Source organism: Hylaeus volcanicus, chromosome 5, assembly GCF_026283585.1.
Source record: "Hylaeus volcanicus isolate JK05 chromosome 5, UHH_iyHylVolc1.0_haploid, whole genome shotgun sequence".
Classification (NCBI taxonomy): Eukaryota; Metazoa; Arthropoda; class Insecta; order Hymenoptera; family Colletidae; genus Hylaeus; species Hylaeus volcanicus.
In genome coordinates this window covers 5,006,219-5,026,487 of record NC_071980.1, presented here as the reverse complement: position 1 = coordinate 5,026,487, position 20,269 = coordinate 5,006,219, and the positions used below count along the sequence as shown (strand labels likewise).

General features: G+C 40.2%; 1 protein-coding gene and 1 long non-coding RNA gene across 3 annotated transcripts; one reads left to right on the top strand and one right to left on the bottom strand.

Moving 5' to 3' along the window:
- The first annotated feature begins 1,639 nt into the window (after positions 1-1,639).
- LOC128876253 (uncharacterized) lies at positions 1,640-20,181 on the top strand. Of its 2 annotated transcripts, none has more exons than XM_054122452.1 (9): positions 1,640-1,802; positions 15,395-15,738; positions 15,851-16,170; positions 16,420-17,003; positions 17,197-17,542; positions 17,632-17,997; positions 18,112-18,285; positions 18,369-18,576; positions 18,770-20,181. In XM_054122452.1, exons 2-9 carry the CDS (start codon positions 15,403-15,405, stop codon positions 19,175-19,177), a joined length of 2,742 nt encoding a protein of 913 aa, XP_053978427.1. In that variant the 5' UTR covers positions 1,640-1,802; positions 15,395-15,402; the 3' UTR covers positions 19,178-20,181. The 2 variants fall into 2 exon arrangements, with proteins under 2 accessions (XP_053978427.1, XP_053978428.1); XM_054122453.1 differs by lacking the exon at positions 1,640-1,802 and adding an exon at positions 13,593-13,848.
- LOC128876256 (uncharacterized) lies at positions 1,824-6,367 on the bottom strand. The gene is made up of 3 exons (XR_008456987.1): positions 5,898-6,367; positions 5,687-5,782; positions 1,824-5,605 (listed from the first exon to the last, which is right to left on the bottom strand). It is a non-coding gene; the product is annotated as an uncharacterized LOC128876256 (long non-coding RNA).
- Positions 20,182-20,269: the final 88 nt, after the last annotated feature.

The window sequence follows — 20,269 nt, the reverse complement described above, 5'->3', positions numbered from 1 at the left end:
ACATGTAATTTCGTCTAATAGGTAAATATTATACTTAGTCCCTGAGTAAACAGGCTACTGAGAGAGAAATAATAAGTTTTCCTTGTAGGTATGACAGTTAAAGGTCCCTTTTTCATGTTATTTTTTACAGTTAACATAACAATTGTTACGTAGGTTGTTGTTTATGTTAATAACGTGACTTAATCTTCATTAATAATGTATTTCCTCATGAACTTTTTTAAAAACAACAATGCTGGACTTAATAAGTGGCATACCACCGCCATCTTTCTTTTTAAAATCAAACGTGCTTAGATGTCGCTGTTATATTGGCGTCGAATTCGAATCAGTCAATAAATGAACGAAACATTCATATTATAATAAAACTTATTATATATTATGTCTAATCTTCGAAAGTTTTTGATTGTATTATTATTTATTTAAATTACAGCAATAACTTCTAAAGAGTCGGTAGTTCAAAGAATTGGAAAATTACTACAATACCAACGATCGTTAATGACTATCCAACTTATCGACTCAGAATGGAATAAGATTACAGCGCAACTTGCGATAACAAATTAAAATGAAGTACATCGAGAATTATTTATTGACAACCATCGAAATCGAATCGGATTCAAAGCACTTTGATTGAATCTGACGAGCATCTAGCATACTGTGAAATTTTTTCTTCGGTTGTTGCGACACAGAATAGATTCGAAAGCTGACAGAATGAATAAAACATAGTCTATCTACGTACTCTTGAATTAATCTGAAAGTATAATTAACTATACGAGGAAGATCGCAGTCTCCGATCAGTCTGGGATTCATCATATGGTTAACTCGTGTAGTTTCTCGTTCTGCCGGTAGATGACAGCACGATGTCAGTCTCACCCTTAACCTAAGATTCAATTATGATCCAAGCTTTTATTAAACCGATTACAGTCTACACTACTATATATTATATATTACGATACACTATACGTATTTTCTAAACATATTCTTTGCTCTGCATCCCTACGTTATAATATTCCTACAAATTTTCAATATATATAAAATGTAATTTATCAAATACCGAAACTACTCACATGTTATTACTTTTAAACCACTCGTAAAACTTAGGAGTCCAAGTAGAGACATTTTTCGCAACCCTAAACAAAATTTTTCATCATTTCCTCAAACAAAGAATCATCGCCCATATTTAATTTTCGTTTCGGTATACCCATTAACATTCCTATAAATGCACAAATAGCTTCAACCATAGACACAACCATGGCGTCTGTTTCCTTTCACTTGCACGGTTAAAATCGTGTAAACAAACAACGACCTAACCCAGAGGAACGTGTTTTCCCAGCGTTTCCAAAATAGACGTTATTCCTCTCACGATCTCTCGATGGTCCTCGCTCCTCCGCCTCCTCGATTCGCTGCCCACGCAATTATTCTCGAACCATTGGCCGAGCAATCGAAACGAAGGGTGGATGTTTTGGTATCAGCTTCGCCAGATGGCACGACCGCGATCACCTGTTTACCTGAATTTTTACCTGAAGGGCTTCTGGTACCAGGGCCCGACCAGCTCGGCCAATCGCTGCGTCGACCCTGGGGCCCCAGTCCCCCCACTTCTTTGCCGTCGTCTCGCGACTTGCCGCCTGGCTCGAGTGCAACAGGCTACGTGGTTCAGAAATTCGTCGACTGTACGCGCGTTACCGATTTCTAACGCTAGCTTTCGTCGCTGCTTTCATCGCAATTGCGTCGCGTTTGTGCAAACGTACGCTCGTGTATTAGTTTAGTGTCCAAGCCTCGTGGAATACCAGCACAGGAAGCGAGAACAGGTGAGTTCGATTTACCTGAAATCGTTTACACCATACAGGCATTATAGACAGAGTAGCGGAACCATACCTCCGGTCACATCATAGCTAAAAAGAGACAGAAAACTGTGGTACCCTATCTATTCTCTCCACCGGCGCATTTTTAAATCGTTTTTATGTTGACAATAATTTCATTTTAATAATTACACAAATATTTAACATTCGCGTTAATAAAAGCACAGAGATGGATAGGGTGCCGTGGTTTTGTTCTTTTTCTAACGATCAGACGTTTCCATTTACAGGCAAGCGTCTCTTCTGCTCTATCTATATCACTACGATCCTTTGCGATGCTCGCTCGTTCAGAGAAACTACGATGTATTTTCATAATACAGCGGATGGGTTACGTATACAGTGGAAATCCATTTATACAAACCTAATTGGGGGGACAGTTCATAAAATAGGAGTGGCAGTGGTTCGGATAATAGGAATCCGCTCAAAAGTTCACTAAATCAGGCAGTGACGAAAATTTAGTTCTTATAAATGGAGTTCTAGTGTATACATTCTAAGCAATGGCTTCTCATGAGCTTCGGTAAAAATAAAATCTTGGTTGAGAGTAAAGTAACCTTTTACATTTAACGTTTAAACATTGAAATATAGCTAAAATTAAAAAGATTGTGGGGGGAAAAACGACAGACATTCTGGTCACGTAATTTCAGTTTCATCCAAGGCCAATCTCGGCACTATAGCGATCGTTTAATGGTTCGATACGGCATCGAATATGCTATCGGGATCGCAGGAGGAAGTTCCCCAGCGCCAACTAAGGACATTCCGTCGTATCGTCCCGTCCTCGAGGACGACGGATACTATTGTAGGCGTGTGTCGTTCCTCCAGCTCGTTTCTGCACACGCGTTTCCTTTCTAGAACGCTCGCGCCGGTCGTTTTTTCGATTAAGGTCGCACGACTCCTGTTTAATGCCGGGACGTTCGCAGCATAGAACGCGCAGGAACCGAGCGGAAAACGCAACGTTTCCGTTTCTCTTCCGCCGCGTCTTCCCAGAACCGATCTGATCCCCATATTATCATCAACGGTACACTCGACAAGTTCAGCTTCGTTAGCGTGACCACACCTTCGTGGTTACTATTTCTTTCTATTTCGAATATATCAACTTCGAGACACTTGCAAACGCAGCCCACCTTTTTCACGGCTGATAATAAAGAGAACAAATAGAACTATATTAAAATTTTCTGATCTCGAGTGGGAAGTTCATTATCTCGCGTGAAACGTACGGTGGGGTGAAATAAACTTTGAAGTGTTCGATAAGAAAATTGTAATTCGAGTGTTTTTATGACAAGTTTCGAGATGAATGTTAGTACCGGCGTATTTCAAGTATCGTTGCTCCACGGGCTACCCTCTAGCGACATAAATATGAAACAGGAAGTTTTATTAGGGAATCCCCGACATGACAATCGCTATTAATCAGATTACGACGTTTACACACTTACGAAGTATGAGAATATCTATTCAATTTGTGCAATGTTACTGTATTATTTAATGAAATACGCTCCACATAAATTTTGTAAATTTCTCGTTCAACTACTATCGTTGGGTCACACTTGACCCGAAGGAAGAATATTTCTTTGAAAAGAAACGATCAATTTTTATCGAAACAACGCCACCTCATATTGTAATGTACACTTTTGAACAAAGAAACAATTTCGTTGAATAAAATATGACCCAATGATAATAGTTAAGTACTCCAACAGTTACATTTTGCGCTTCTGTATAGTAATAACAGTAGTGTGTCGATAGGTTGGTATCGACAATCACCTTGAACCTTGTCATAAAATATGTATTATAGTATTGTTATTAAAAACGTCAAAACACCGTTCTATCTTATTTTGAATAAATATTTGCATAGATTGTTACAAATAGAGCACTGCGCCCTGCACGAAACCGATAGGTTTTCCACGGCTAATCAACATTGTACGTAGTCGTCAACGCGCATAAAATGTATGCTCTATCATTAGCATGCGCCTGACTTAATGTCTTTGGACGACTATTTAATTTTAGATTCCTCGAATAGCGCTTCATGGTCACATAATAATTACCGAAGCATCGTCAACTGTGTTTGAATGAACACTTGTCCGTTAATACACTCGCAAACATCGCATTCAATGGCGGATCAAGACTTACAGGGACCATGAACCTAATCAGGGACCCTTTCTATCAGTGCAATTTTTGAGGGTGGAATTCAAGACGGTCTTTCTATTGTTTAAAAATAAAACGAGTAACAAAATATAAATAGCATGGTAAACAAGTGTCTTTTAAACAAGATTGTTCCATGCCTCTGACAGGGTATATTGTTTACTTCTAAAGACAGAGAGACTCTGGTCGTTGTTCGCGACGCATTCAGCGTGTGTGACGAGCGCGAAGCACTCATTGTAACGAGGACACGATTCGATCATGTCGTTTCTCGCTTCATTCTTGTCGAGCATGAGAGCAAGACGGATACTAATTCGAAGGGACAGAGCTCCATCTCAACAAGAACAGAGACGTTTCAAGATTCCACCTTGGTTACCCTGCCACTTCAATTATCTTGAAAATGGAATAACGACGCGTCAATTTAACGAACTCGTGGCGAGTTTTAATCGTCACAGTCGATTCGTAATATTGCCAGGCGCAGATGCGCGATTACTCTTGCATACCTATTGTGGGCTTATCAGCACGCGCCGATTAGCGTGCATTTTTGCGTCCTCATTGGCGACAGCGGACCGCGGAACAATAAAGCTGATAAGTGATATGAAACGAAAAATGGCGCGTGTTAGGAAATTAGTCTGTAAATTGTTCTTCTTAAAAATCTAAGTCAAGTCTTAGAAATGAAAGTCGTGTTTGAAAAACATTTCAAATACATAGGTGAAAATTGCAATTTTTGTTTTACATGTATTTCGTTATATGTACCGCGTGACAGTATCGTGAATAAATTGGTGAGAACTTTTCGATGAAAATAAGTTCAATCACGACCTTGCTTCGATTATTTTGTATACACGTGACCGAAAATTATTCAGATGCGTTTGAATAAATTTGCGATCATTTTTTCGAACGGATATATGTATCCATATCTTTATTTTTACTTTGTATATGAATGCTCCGATTGTTATTAGTGGGCGATTCATCGCGTGACTTCTGACTCTTGGTTATGCGAACCGCCCAACTACATAACACGATACTCGTTCACTGATACCTCAGAATAAAATTAGATCGTTTAACATGCCACGATCAATATTCTATTCTTGAATTTTAATTAGCATTGAATATTCATTCAACTATTCGAATATTCATTTAACTATTAAATAAAATTTAATGCAAGATTAGATTGAAAAGCCTCCATGCTGATAACTGCGGATGCTTATGATGTTTTTGAGTTTCAGTACTCTATATCCGGAAAAATGAATTTGCATTATTATTCGCAGGCTATTAATAACTTATTCTTATTTATGTGTAATCTCGACGTCCGAGAGATGTACAAATTCTCTGTTTACATATACATGCATGGCATTATACGTTACTTATCTTTTATTTCAATATCGTACGTGTTTTCTTATCGAGAGCCCCGCGAGCATTTCTTCTGGACACAGTTGTTCAAATCTCGGATAACAAGAATCACACCCAACGTGACTAACGATGAAAACTCGAATTTTATTGTGCAATCCATCTCGCATCATGATTCGTGTGATAGGTACGATCTTCCTCGTACATGCCCGTCAGCTGACCGGCTGTTTATAAAGATGGCTGCTGTACGAGAAAACGTCAGGGAACGAAGCACGCAGCTGTAGAAGAAATTACAATGCTAACGTTCGTATGATTTAAATAACACTGGTTCGACGACGCATATATCAAAGTACACGAACATTAATATTAATACAAGAGTATTTTTACGTAAGCCGTCCACGCGATCTCTGTCGTCATCGTTGGAAATTCACGAACTGTACAGGGCGTTCAAAAATCTGCGTATAGAAAAATTCAAATACGAATGTCAAACGCAACTTTTAAATATATAAATTTAAACATAAACGTGCCAGTAGTCTCGAAGGGGTCAGAGAAATCTAAAAGTGCACTCACTTCGATAAAATCTTGCATCTCCTGAGATCATGGCACACGACGGAGCTAAAACAACGGAGTCGATGGAATGCTCGGCCCTCTAATAATATTTCTCATCCACGCGTTGATTCGCTCGATTACGTAACGGCAAGGTCAGTGTCCATTGGAATGATCTATCTTTGGATGGGGGAAGCTCGGAAATACTGTTCGAGCTTCTGCATCGGTGTTAGGCGATTGTGAAAGCGGACGAACCGCGCGGAATGACGGTCAAGGTGTCATTGTACCGTCGCAACCCGCGTCATGTGACTGACGATCGACTTTGCGAACGGTAAATCCATCTTCTAATTATCATACTGAATTATTAAGAATGACGCTTGTATTGTTCGAAACAATGACGTCAGTTGCTGTCGTAATCGTTTTCTTTTTCTAAAGTTATCTGTATGTGACATTTTCACGTATTAGTACATACGTACATGCACTTTGTTTTTCCATGCACAGAGTGGGTCATCCAAAATTTATTTCTAAAATATTTCCAGGGCTTTGGTGGTTTCGGTGGTTATCTCAAAAAAGTATGAGCACATTGTTTTATTCCTTTGAAAAGAGTACGAGCACTCCTAACGGGGAATGGTAGGTAACTCTAGACATATTCGGTAACCAATATGGATCGCAGATGTTACGAAATGATTTCTAAACCCGAAGGACACGCCTGCGCGAACGGAGCTCGGTTAAAATCACTCCATTCCGTGCACCATAATTTAGTTCTCGTCCCGATGCCGTCAGTCGAGATCAGAAACGATCGTTCCCAGCCCCTGAATGAATAAATACCGAGTGGAAGAGCAGGTTTGCCAGATGCTTTCGATTATCTTCCTTTTTTCCCTTCCCTTTTTCTCGTCTTCGAACTACGAGCACCGGGTACATCCAGTGTGTACTCTTTATTAGTTCAAATTTTTATTTAGATAAGAATTTTGCCCAGTCCCGGTTGCCGCAAACAGCTGTGATACGTTTAATCACGAATTGTGTATTTGCCCCAGATTCACTTTTTCCTCCTCGAAAACACGTCTTCTACCATTTATGAATAATGCTCGATCGACTTCTTCATCGACGTTGGCAGCGCACTTGATAATCCAGTCACGAACAAGTGACTCACACATTGTCATTTATCGTTTTTGCATACAGATACCGTGTCACAAGTGTCTTCTGCAACTGTTTGAGATTTACCAGGCTTTTAGTATAAAGCACGCGTGTGAACTGGCTCATCGTTAAGTTCAAAGAATCGCGAGAACAAAGCATTGTTGCATGTTCGAGGATCGTTTTTATTTTATTATAGTGGGGCTCATAGTCCGTTCTATTTTATTATTCGACCATGTGAGAATTATATATGATTATAATACACCCGAATAATAACATTAAATAGACATTGTATGTTACTCTGATAAAATAAAAATCTGAATTATATCTAATTGAGAATTTAGCCAATGGCTGGGTCTTTTTCTTCGGCCCCAGAAGCAACTGGATTTAATTATTTATGCGAAACGATCTCAAAGAACGTGCAAGAATGCATCTGGCATTCGCTTTCTTGACGGCCCACGTGCTTTTGCTCAGACTGATGCTAGCTGATGTTACGCTGACGTGTTTTTTGTGACGTTTGCAACGCCGTCCGTAGAATAATCTCATGGTATGCCATTTTAAACGAGGACATTGTCAACGAGGTCGACATTGACGCAGGAGGATACAAATTCTTGATAATTTTTGCAAAATATACTTCTGCGTATTCAATAAATTTTAGTGTTGGAGTAATTACTTCTGCTTTACTGTTACAAGTATAACCACTGTGCATCTAATCGAACCACTTCCTAGAAACCACATATCACCGTGACCAATCAGAAATTTCGACAACGCGAATAACACAAACACGATTAATTAATAAATTAACGATCGCGAGGTGATTATTCTTTCGATTAAAAGTTAAAAATAAAGGATAAAGAGATTCTCTCCGTAGTTAATGATTACGTATTACTGATTTATGATTGCGAATTACAAGTGCGGTCTTTGATTATTCATTGATTGATTAACGCTCGTGATCGATATCAAACAAAAATGCTATCGCAAAGCGACCAACTTCTAGCCAACTCTGCCTCGTGAAGGCTTTTTTTGTACTATTGCGGGAATAAAAAATATAACGTCGGTGTTTCGTTAGGTACGCCTGGGTTATGCGAAACTGGCTTTACGCAAGGTATTCAGAAACGTATCTCTTGCGTAAGTTCGGGAATTGGCTGTGCTCGAATAATGCCCAACTCCGATTCGTGAGTTTTATTTATAAGGTTGCGAAATCGTACAGCTCGACTATAACATCTAATGTACCAGTCTTAGAATTGTTTGTCGTTTGCATTCATTTAATTTTAACTTTATATTACTTTGCATCTGCATTTGTTTATATACTTCTTTTCATTACTCTCTGGGATCAGTATTAGGAATCTCGGTAGTTTTTGGAGCCCGCGGATCCTATTATAGCTCGAGTACCTCGGGATTGCTAAACTCATACTGTAGCTAGAATAAAACATAGCTACAGCCCCTGAGGGATAAGATAGGTGTTGCAGATAATTAGGTGCTACACACCCTTAACAAGTAAATAAACATGAATATGAACAGCTTCTGAAGGTCCAAATTCCGCTTCGAAATCACCCGCAATCGCCACTGTACAGTGGCACCTCCGCGTATCGATCGTCTGCATCGAGTCGACTTATCGATGCACACGATATCTTCATGCTCTCGATCACGTCACGAAATCCCCAAAGGTCAACGACGTGAATCGACTTCGGTCAACAACGGGGAAAAAGAAAAAATCGACGGCGTTGTTAAACTTTCGGGATACCAGAGCGCGATTCAAAAGTGCGATTCAAGAGCGCGTTTGGCGGCGTAGATGGCGCCACTGGTGAACGGCGCCATTCTGAAGCGAATATCTTTGAATTCGTATCGTCTGCTATCGTGTCGACAGATTGATCGCTCTCTCTCTCGCTCGCTCTCTCTCTCTCGCTCGCTCTGATTGACATGTGATACCTTTAATCATTCGTAAACATTGCCAATAAGTAGAACCTGCTATAATAGAACAGTAATAAAAAATGATTGAAGCAAATACAGTCATACAAACTGTAATCACTTTGCAGACTATTGTTCAACTTTATCTAACGTTTCCAGCCACGATATCGAATTTTACATAATTCTCAGATATTCACAAAACTCAATTTTATTTCGACAGAGTCTCCGTTCGCAATTTTTATATTACGATGTGGAAAATTAATTATCCTCCAGAAGACTGAGGAAATATTTTGAAAACATATATTTCCTAAACATAGTTTATTTTACCGTAAAAATATTATCGATATCGGAACGGTATCTTAGATTAAATTGTTTTTACACCATGGAAATTATAAAAATTCATTTTGCGCCGGCTGATTTAACGAGAAGGCAATTGCAGTGATTACGTTACTTTTAATAGACCCTGTACAGGATGTCGTGTGTGTAACTACGATAGAGAAGTTTCTTTTTCGAAGCGACTACGAGCTGAAAATCGTGATAAGTATGCAAAAAAAGGTAGGGTGCATGTTTACGCGCGCAGGCTGCAACCTCAAACAGAAGATACAAAGGCGTAAAAAGCAATGGCGTAGTCTGAGACAAAACAAATATGTTATCAGAGTACACGAGATAAACCCGTTGATAAGCGACGACGATAAAAACCTGTGTACGTTCCGTGATAAAACGACGGCAACGGTGTACTGGCAAAGGGGTACACGAAATTTCAAACAAGCTATTCACACTACGGAAACTAGATAAATCGTTTGCTAGACCGCATTAGTTGCAAAATTTAATTATTCCGCAAATTGAAGAAATTTAATACACGTAAAACTCGCGAATTTCTTCGGTTCTAATTTTTCTTTCAATTAGGAAAATGATTAGAAAATTTCTATTACGCCAATAATAACGTATTTCTATCGTACAAATAAAATGTTATTCGTCTCAATGTATGTAGTTTCTCGAGAAGAACCCAAACGTGCGTTGAAATTTGTAGGTCACAGTATAATGTCAGACGAATAAAGCAGTTTTAGATGGCCTAATCAGTGCTCGATCAAACTTTCTTTCGTTCGTCATGGTCGCGAACAAATACTATTTTGCGTGGAAAGATGAGTTGAGGAAGAATAAACAACATGAAAAATGCGACTGCCATTAACTCCGAGTACCCAACGGTGTGACGCATTGCGTAAGTGTCAATTACCATGCATTTATGTGTCGAAACAAGAACGACGCGATTAACTAAAAAGGGGCCGAGGGAGGGGAGGGGCGAGACCTGACTGTGTTACAAAAGCATTCCTCGATTCTATGTTTTCAATTTTGTGCCAACAAAGTCACGGTACGACGAGTAATTATTTTTCTTCCTGTTACTGTTTAATTTTTAAGACACCAAGAGAAATTTATTTTCCGAAAGTTCTGTACCCGAGTAATTATTTAACAATATTCCTAGGTGAGCTGGCGATTCCACAAAGCACGATTCGACGAGTCGAGCGTCGGTTCACGAAGTCGTCGCTTTTACTGTTATCGAAACTAGATTGCGACGATTATGTTATGACCGCTTACGCATGCTTCCCCGTGGAGGCTGTCATTCGAGCCGGTCGATTTCACAAGAAATCAGCTAACCGTTCCGCGACGAAGCGGTCATGCAGGTCGATCGGGGAATCGATCGGATCGTAGTGTCGCCGCGACACGGAGAATGCTTCCATGCTACTCGTTCGAAGGACAGTGCTTTTTAATAGTGTACGACGCACGACAACGGAATGTTTTCTAAGAGATGGAACGAGTTGTGTATGGATGGAACATGTTGGAACATGGATGGAACATGGATGGAACATGTTTGCTGAAATCGTCGTGTCGCGATAGTAATTCCGTGTTACATTTTTTTTTTTATTGTTCCCCTTTTCAATCAAAAGATGACATCTAGGGAACACTGACCTACCCAAACTGAAAACGCGTTCTAAGAAGATTTTCTCCGCCCTAATGGTCCAATTGCGATAACAACCAAGGTACTACCGTAGACCTAACCCAAGAAGACGACACTTAAGGACCCGTCCATCCTCCAAACTCCGAAAAGTATCCGATTCGACACGGGGGACAACGCGATGCATCCGTAACACCGAAGAATGCTCCCGAACAACCCGTGACGTCCCGAAGTAGCCTCCCACACTCCCGAGGGATGCTCTCCAAGTCGATTTATCTATTTTCGCGTCGGCTGAATGGTCCGACCTCTTAGGTGGGCCCGTGGACGTTACACGAAAATGCCAATCCCGAGATTTACAGATTCTATTGGGGTCCGAGTGGTCCTCTTTCACAAAGGTCCTTCGCCGACCGAAGGGAAAGGGAGATGGGACCACCTGCGCTATGCAACGGGGACAGGTAACTCTACCTGGTCTCGGTCGCCGAGATTATTCGAGAACCGAACAAAGAGCTCCAGCTGGTACTCGCGACCCAACATCGCCTGTCGTCTTTTAAAGCGGCATTCACACGTGTACCTGGTCAGTTCGGGGACTGGGAGCTCCTTTACAACCGCATTCCGTGCGCGATGGATCCTGCTGTTTACTGTTTAGACGCGGCACATTCCTGGCGTGGCCCGCGATAAACGGGAAAACGATTTTCCAAGGATGGAAGGACTGTCCTAGGAGTATCTAGAAATCTCTGGGGGAATTTGCTGGGTGGAGGAATGTAACAGAAATGGTGTGCGAGTTCTGAGAAAAATTGCGCGATGAATAATTGATGAACAGTAGTGGTGAGATATGAATTAAAGATTTTTAATAGGTAGTTTTTTTTTTTTGCATGCTCGGGAGGATATTAGAGGTCTCGTGAATGAAATGTAAACACAGAATTGATTATCACACAAATCTGTTAGTAATGAACTGCGAGGCTCTTAAGTGCTCGCCATTTTAATTAAATGGAGATCAAACGATGTTATTTACTGCATGACTGTAGATGTTATTTACTGTACGACTGTAGATGTTTTTTAAATAGTTACAAATATTATTAGAGCTGACAATATAGTGATATTTTTTAAGAGCAATTTCAATAAATCCATTTGTGGTTACCAAAAGCATACTTTTCTGCGGTCCGTGTGAATATTATTCACACGTCTGATAAGTTACTTACCGGTGATTATCAAAATCGTACAATTAGACAATAAATGGTCATCAATATTTTTCAGCCGATTGAAATGCAAAACCTTTTATTTTTATATCTCGAAACAGATATAACTGGACTTGGACTTACACCACTTTCGTAACGAGCGATTGTTATCGAGCTAATGATAGCCTCATAGAACATTATACTTTGTAGTACGTAGATTACAATTCGTGAAAAATGATTCATAGTGCTTCATGAAGCTTTTAGGAATTATCGGGAATAATCTTAGGAATTTTAGGAATAATCTAATTACCCAAAACTATTGTTTACCATTTATTCATTATTCAGAATTTGTATACAATTAATAATTTTGCCCGTCTCTGAAAATAGCAACGTTATGAAGAGCGCAAAAGTGGAATCGTTATTGAACTAATTAATTCTTATCTGAAAACGTATGACAGAACTCTTGTTAACACGATAACTGAGCCAATTAACTTTATGGAAGATATATTTAAAACCGTTTTATCGGTTTCGCATCACGTATCACGCATATATGCATACTGAATTATGATACTCATATGTCCAATATGTATATTACTGACATTCGTTCCTATAAACAATAACCATAATGAATACGCTACGAGCATGTACCATTCTTTATTTGATAATATTTATCATTAATCTTATTGTAGTAATAAGAATATAATAATATTTATTATCAATCTTTTTTATGAGATAAAGCAAATAAATACAAAATATTGAACAAAGTGAGAATAGAAAATACAATATAAAAAAAGCAGAAGCTACACATTGTTCTTTGTTGCAATATTTCGTTTCGAAGAATCGAGAATCAAAATTGATAAAAGCAGCCAGAGAGCTTAAGCTGAACTGTTTAACAAGATAATGGATAATGGAGAAACGTATCTGATAACAACTTTTGTAAAAGAAAGAAACTTTCAACGTTTACTTGGCTCGCTATCCAATCTATACGACATCCTGCTCGTTTAAAGCTGAAACAATCGTTTATTTTATTCAGGTCACAAATTAAATTATGCATATATTACAAGTTTAATTACAATAAACAAATTTGGGGCACCATGTTCGGGTTTATTTATTTGTTAAGGGTATATAACTCACAATTAACTGTAACACCTGTTTTTGAAGCACTATAATGTATTTCAACTCTTAAACTTTCTAAAACAAACCAACTCCTTCAAAAAATGTTGTTCTAAACAAACAAATGTTGTCCGTCTGTGCTTCTCAGCCGGATTGCTTTCCTCTCAGGACCTCCATACTTATTACAGCACAGTGCATACTCTCAGGAAACTGCGCTTCGTTCCGTTCATCTCTGCTCTCGATCGCCCAACGGTATCTTCCATCTATCTCAGCCCGTTGAAATGTTGAAAAGAGGCTTCTTATCTGTCGCCCAAACGAGAAGGTGGGGCACGTATCTTTGCTATCACGAAACTACCTGACTGTTACGAGCCGTACAAGCAACAGTGGTAAATTGTGAGTTGCAAGTTCGCGTATAAGAGTTAATCCCGGTAAGTAACGTTCGAGAAAATGGCGACTCGAACGTAACGAGCGATGTTCCCGAACACTTTTCCTATGTGATCGTTTTGGACAATGACAACGAGACTCTCGTAAGTTCGAAACGCCGTCGTTCCGTTCGTTTTTCTTTGTGAATTCTCGATATCTCGTGAAACAAACGGAAGTTATCTCGAAGCTTCGCAGAGATCTGCCTGTCATCTGCCAAATACGTCGAAGTATCAGAAGTAACTTGAAAGTGAAACTACAGGCGACGTTCGCATTGGTATGTCAAACAATCTTTGATCATTTTCAATGTATAACTAATAAATTGGCATGATTTTTCTAGAGGTAATCGAGTTTACGTTCTACGCTTTGAAAATTGTACCAACATGAACATTAATATTCATTTAAATTAATATCAGATGATTAAATTTGAAGAATTCATTTTAATCCAATAATAAAAGGCACTTGAAAGCGGGGATTAGCGTCACCCTACGATACTAGGCATAAAGAACGACAGATCGAAAACAACTTATACTACTTAATTATTTGCCTGCGTCACTTAAACTGTAATTGTTGATAAACAACGTAGTGTGGCGCATGACTGAATAAATTTTTATTCCTGCAAGTATCGAAGTTCGTGCAATCGTGGAGGTGATCGATAAGATAAGGATTCCTATCTATACGATACATCCCCCACCAACGGAGACTCGATTAACCTTTCCTGCTTCGAAATCCTTGCAACGCGTTAAAAATTTATTTAAGAGCGAACTTATTTACCGAAGATTAATCGTCACCTCCAATACGTAGTTAAAGCGCCGCCCGTTTAAGTTCGCTCTCGAAGCAGGAGGTGATCGAGGATCGAAGCACCCAGTCGAGAAGATCGAGGCGATAGAGGCTTCCCCTCGGATCGATTACTCGAAGGTGCTTCCCTTTCTTGTAAAGATGCTGCACTTCCGCTTCTGAAACCGGTCGTGGTACACTCGATCCTAACTCTGAAACTGTACGTGACGAGTCTGAAAATATATGCACCGATTTCCAGAACATTCTTAGCGAAATTTTTCGTTACGACGCAGTAGCAACGATTACACGTAACAGTAATAACGAATATCACGAACATTAATTACCGCAAACGTCTTAAAAAATAGAAAACGTTCTCCAAAACTGTTTGCATTAAAATAGGAGGTCAAGCGCGATACAAGCAATAGAATATCGAGAAAAACAGAGGCTTAATATTATTATTTAACATAGTTTATAATAGTTAATCCCGACCTATTTTCTGCGATAAGTGCCGTCTGAGAATTTGTATGCATTAGAGATCATCGAAAATAAAAAAATACTTATCGTTGGTACAGTTTTGATATTGAAGTCAAACAGGATGATTTAAGACAATATTTACGATATTCAAGGTACTGATTATTAAATATAAAAATTTACCGATATCACATGTTTCGAATCATTTGTATACTCGCATGAAGTGCGACTATGCAAACACGCGACTGTTACGGGTTCTGCCTCGTTAAGTGCGCGTAGCCAAAAACTTATTCGTCATTCTGTTACGTTAGAGTACCAACCTCCTCAAATTAATCTCAACCCGATGGAAATTATGATTGCTTCGACATTTTATGTGCTGTCTTGAAATGTGTGACTGAGAGAAGAATAAAACTTGTATGGTTTTTCTTTATAAATTAATTAGTAAGATACTTTAGAAAGGCACGTAGTTAATTCCTACACCTAATAAGTATTATAAACATAAACTTCTATCACGTTCACTATCAGATCTCAATTTATTGGTCATCGTTTTAAATAAGGGTTGTTTCTGTTTTCAGGAAGCAAAATGAAGCTCGCAGCAGTCCTTCTGCTAGCCTTCATTTCAGCTGTCGTTTCTTCACCCAGCAGCACTCCGTCTGCCAAAATCGACGAGATTCGTCTCATCGAATCATCGTCACGCAAGGCCCCGACTCTCGGGAAGGATGAATCTTATTCAACCTCGCCAGCAGCAGTTGCTCGATCGTCAGACGAAACCGCGTCTCGTGCGAACGAGAGGTTAACGTCGAAATCGCAGCTGCACGATGATCCACTTCTGTCGGATCATGCGAAACCCATCTTAAACCCCAAGGAGCTGCTCCTGCAAGAAATCCACACTTTGGATGAAGAATTCCCTAACGAAAAGGTGAGCGTTTCGTACCGCCACCGCAATGACATAGTAAACTTAACTTCTCTGAAATAAAAAAATTTATTTATCACGCCTTAATTTATTTATCACGCGTGCTCTCTAATTGCAGACTCAAGAAGAAGTCGCGAGGACGTTGAAGGCGGAAGCTCGAAGGATCAGGCCACTGATCGCATCGTCGAGCGCCAGACCGTCATCCGCGAACGTAATCGACGATATTATCTCAACCACGGAGGACAGTGTCATAAAGAAGCTGCTGGAAGCCGAGGATGCCCCCTACGAAGATGACTTGAACGAGGACGAAGAGGACGAGAGCGACAGCGACAGCAACAGCGACTACGACGACGAGATCAACGATGACGAGGAAGTGATGACCCAGTGCCCAGACTACTGCAGATGCGCTGGAGAGTACGCAGCTGTGACAACTGCAACGTAAGTTTCCTGTGTTTGCGTCACTATATTCTGTAAATTACGTTTTCCCTCAAATTAAAATTGAATTTCCGAATGGTTTGGAAAATCATCGATGGAGAATTGTCGATTACGGTATAAACCTGATCTTTAGGAAAGCCGAATGAATCAGAAGGGTTATCACACGACTGCCCTAATGAACATTGAATCTATAACCCTAGATCGCAATATCAATAACAAATATAATAACAAATGTTCCCCTTTCTTCTCCAGATGTACCAAGCTCGTGGACGAGCAATCATTCAGCACTGGCATTGCCCATTTGCGACTGGACAATGCCGAACAAATCAGTCTGGGCCCCCATGCGCTCCGATCCCGAGGTCTTCAGCGCCTGGAGTCCATCACCATCACCGACACGAAGATCGTCGAGTTGAACCAAACCGCTTTCAACGACGTTACGTACCTATTCGCTGTCAACTTGACGCGCAACGGCCTCCAAGAGATCCCGCAGCACATTTTCCAAAACAACACCCAGCTGAACTTGCTCGCCATCTCTGGGAACCCCCTGAAGCACACGCAGGACTCCAAAACGGCGAAGCACGGTTTATTCGACGCCCCGTCCGTCACCGAGTTTTACTTCACCTCCAATGGCCTGACGAAGCTAAAACGCACAGCGTTCGCCAGAATGCCGAGTCTTATCTACGTGAACCTGAAGAACAACAAGCTGAGGGAAATCGACGCGGCGGCTTTCAGAGGATTGGAATCGTTGGAAGAGGTGGATCTTTCCAATAACTTCCTGACTGAGATTTCCGTGGATATGTTTTACAAGAACGGGCTGCAGACTCTTCGTGTCGCTGGTGAGAGGCCATTCGGTGAATTAAAACTGGAATAAAACACGAACAATTTTATTCGATCAGGCCAATAGGTGCTTTTAGTGGAATAATTGCAAAAATTCAAATCAGAAAATAGAGTAAACTTACGTATTCGTATCGAGAATGCTTCTGGTTTCGTTTCGTTGATGAAATGTTTTCGATGTTCAATATTTTTCAGGTAACAATTTGACCACCCTGAGCACCATACAAGCCCCGAAACTGCAAGCACTGGACGCGTCCAGGAACAAGATCAAAGTAATCGCGAAAGACGATCTGTCTGGCATGCCACTGCTGGATCAACTGGTAGTCGCCTCCAACGGTCTGAAGAAGATCCACCAGCACGCATTTGCCGACTTGGATCAGCTCACCCACCTCGACGTCAGCGACAACAAGTTAACTTCTTGGTCGGAGCATCACTTGAGAACGAATCCAAGACTGCAAGTTTTGTTAATGAGCGACAACCCCGAACTAGAAACGTTGCCAATTTTCAAGACTATCGATACCATCGAGTACGAAACCTTCAGGTAACGTTCAAAGAGGATTAAATAAATTCCACGAGTTACTTTAACTGATTTTTAGATTCGTTAAATGATTAATTAAATATTCTTTGCAGCATCTATCGTTTCGAGTGCGCAAATTGCGGCTTGGATTACCTAGAGAACGACACGTTCAAGGCCATGCCAGCGATCACGTGGCTGAATCTTTCAAGGAATCGTCTAACTGGTCTGCCAGCTGGACTCCTGAAGGGCCTCTCTTCTCTGCGAGTTCTCGATCTTTCCGATAACATTATCAACACCTTGGAGAACAACATGTTCGTTGGCGCTACCAATCTGGTGAAACTCAGCCTCGCTGGTAATCCATTGGTCACGTTACAAGTCTCCCCGTTCCTGTCGGCTCCTGGCCTTACCAAACTCGACGTGAGCAGATGCGAGTTGGAGAGGGTTTGGAGCGAAGCTAGAATCCCGTTGACCAGTTTGCGGTATGGAAACTATTTTCTAACGCAGGGAAAAGTTTTAATCACGTGTTGCAGGAATTTTATTTATTTTCCCATATTTTTTATTTTCGGCCAACTAGAGTATTATCGTAATTTCAGGACCCTCTCTGTTCGCGAGAACTATCTTCAACGAATCACCGTGGAGGAATTGAAAGCAACGCCAAAACTTGTCAACCTAGACTTGTCGCATAATCCTCTGAACTGCGATAGCGAATTCAACGAGGCTATACAATGGCTCACCGACCGCGGTGTATCTCCAATGGAAACCTCGAGGTATACACTAATTCGAAACCAGAGATTTGGTTCCAGAGATGATCTTTTGTGTAAATCATTACAATTCTTGAAATATTGTTCAGACACGTTAATAACTACGGTAACAACAACAACGACCACGATACCGACGGCGTCAGCCAGTGGACCGATCTGGCGAAAATAGTCTGCGAAGGCATCAACGATGGACCACCAGACAGATCGATTCGTCCGAAACAAAAGAACATCCTCGACGGACTCTACACCTCCGAAGACTCTGATCCTCTATTAAGACCCGATTATGGCGAAAACGAGGTAAGTTGGCAATGATCTATCCAAGTGCAAGTATTCAACTTAAAAATGACCGAGATACAAGAAATCTCCAGAAAGAAATGATCCTGTTAAAAATATTCTTAAGTTTTGCCTATGACAAGCGAATGTACCCCCTTAGTCATCGTTCACGAGTGCAGTTCGAAAATGAACCCATCGAATATTCTTTCGTCCTCAGAATCCATTCCCTCTGGAAATCGATCACGGCATAAAATCGAACGAAGAGATCGAAAAAGCCCTGACAGCCCAAGACCATGAATACGAAGATTTCATCGTCGCGACTAACATGGAGTACCAGCCGTGGTATACCAGCGCTGTTTGGCCCGTGATAATCGTGATCATCATAATGTTAATGCTCCTCATGTTGATGGTCCACATCGGTATCTACTTGGCGAGACGAAAAGGTCGTAGCCCTGTAATCAGGCCGCCCATGATACTACGTCCTGGACGACTGGACAACAAGAACTGCGGTTTGGTCTACAAGCCTCTTCAGGAAGAAATCGCCACTCCCCACGCCCCGAAGAGGGGTAGCTTTTATTCCAGCAGCACATTCCACTACGATAAAATCGTTCCAGAGAGCGTTTAGAGCGCGCTGTAGTTACAAGTGCCTGACGGTAGACTCTATTCTATCTTATAAGGGCATTGATAACAAGGGGTGGGGGGGGGAATTGTCGAAGAGATATTTTGTATAAATTGGCAGGCTGAGCGGTCCACGGAAATGACCGACACAAATTTTACTATAAACTTTGCCAACTCAAACTTTGGCGTTACAATTACGTGAATATTTGTATAATTGCAATGATTCCTTCGTTGGATTCGCCATTGCCAACTCGAATACATGTTTGCCTTAAAAGTGTGGCCACGCGTCAAGGGGTTAACTAGCGATCCGCTTTCGTTAAAAAGAAAACTCGATTTTTAAAAAAAGCCAGGCAAGAGCGTAAGATTTTTATAGCGGTGAAATATACTTAAATGATGAATCGTAACGATGAGTAGGTAGTTTCTTTTTCAAATGTAATTAAAAGAGCATCATGGGAATCGGGCTGCTTTGCGTATTATTTTATCTGCAAGATTTAATTAATCATTTTTAACAGTGTCTTGAGAATAGAGACGGAAATTACAAAACTTTCTCTGCGAAATTCGTTCTGGTGGGCAGTCCAGTTTTTTTTTTGGAAAAGAACGGGAACGGATTCACAATAATTTAATCGTATTTGTATATTTAATTAATGATACATAATTATATACCTCTATTGTAATGTTGTTTTTTTGGGGGGGGGAGACGATAGTAGGATTATTATTCCGGATACGAGATACGTAAAAAATTCTAAACAGGGTTTGAAAAGTAGACAAAAATATATGTATACATATATTTCCACTCGTGTGTGTGTGTATATATATATATGTTTTCATATGAATTATAATGTAAGACTTGCGACTTCTAATTGCAGTGATTAAGTTCCATGATGATACAAGTATTTACGAATAAATACCGCATATAGTACTAAGGAAACTAACGTCTCATAGTATGTTTATATTATTCTACATGCTGTAAATAATGTATAACGTTTTAATAAAATTTTGACTATAATAAGAGATACAGTGTCATATTAATTTATTATTCATCCTTATACTTTTTAAATTCATTTAAAAATTTGCTGTTTACCTTTTACCAGGGCAACGA

Excerpts from the sequence above, each read along its gene's own strand:
- LOC128876253 (XM_054122452.1), top strand. The coding sequence starts at position 15,403 with ATGAAGCTCGCAGCAGTCCTTCTGCTAGCCTTCATTTCAGCTGTCGTT. Across the intron at positions 17,004-17,196 it reads GCAGACTCTTCGTGTCGCTG|GTAACAATTTGACCACCCTG; the intron begins GTGAGAGGCCAT and ends AATATTTTTCAG. Across the intron at positions 17,543-17,631 it reads ATCGAGTACGAAACCTTCAG|CATCTATCGTTTCGAGTGCG; the intron begins GTAACGTTCAAA and ends TATTCTTTGCAG.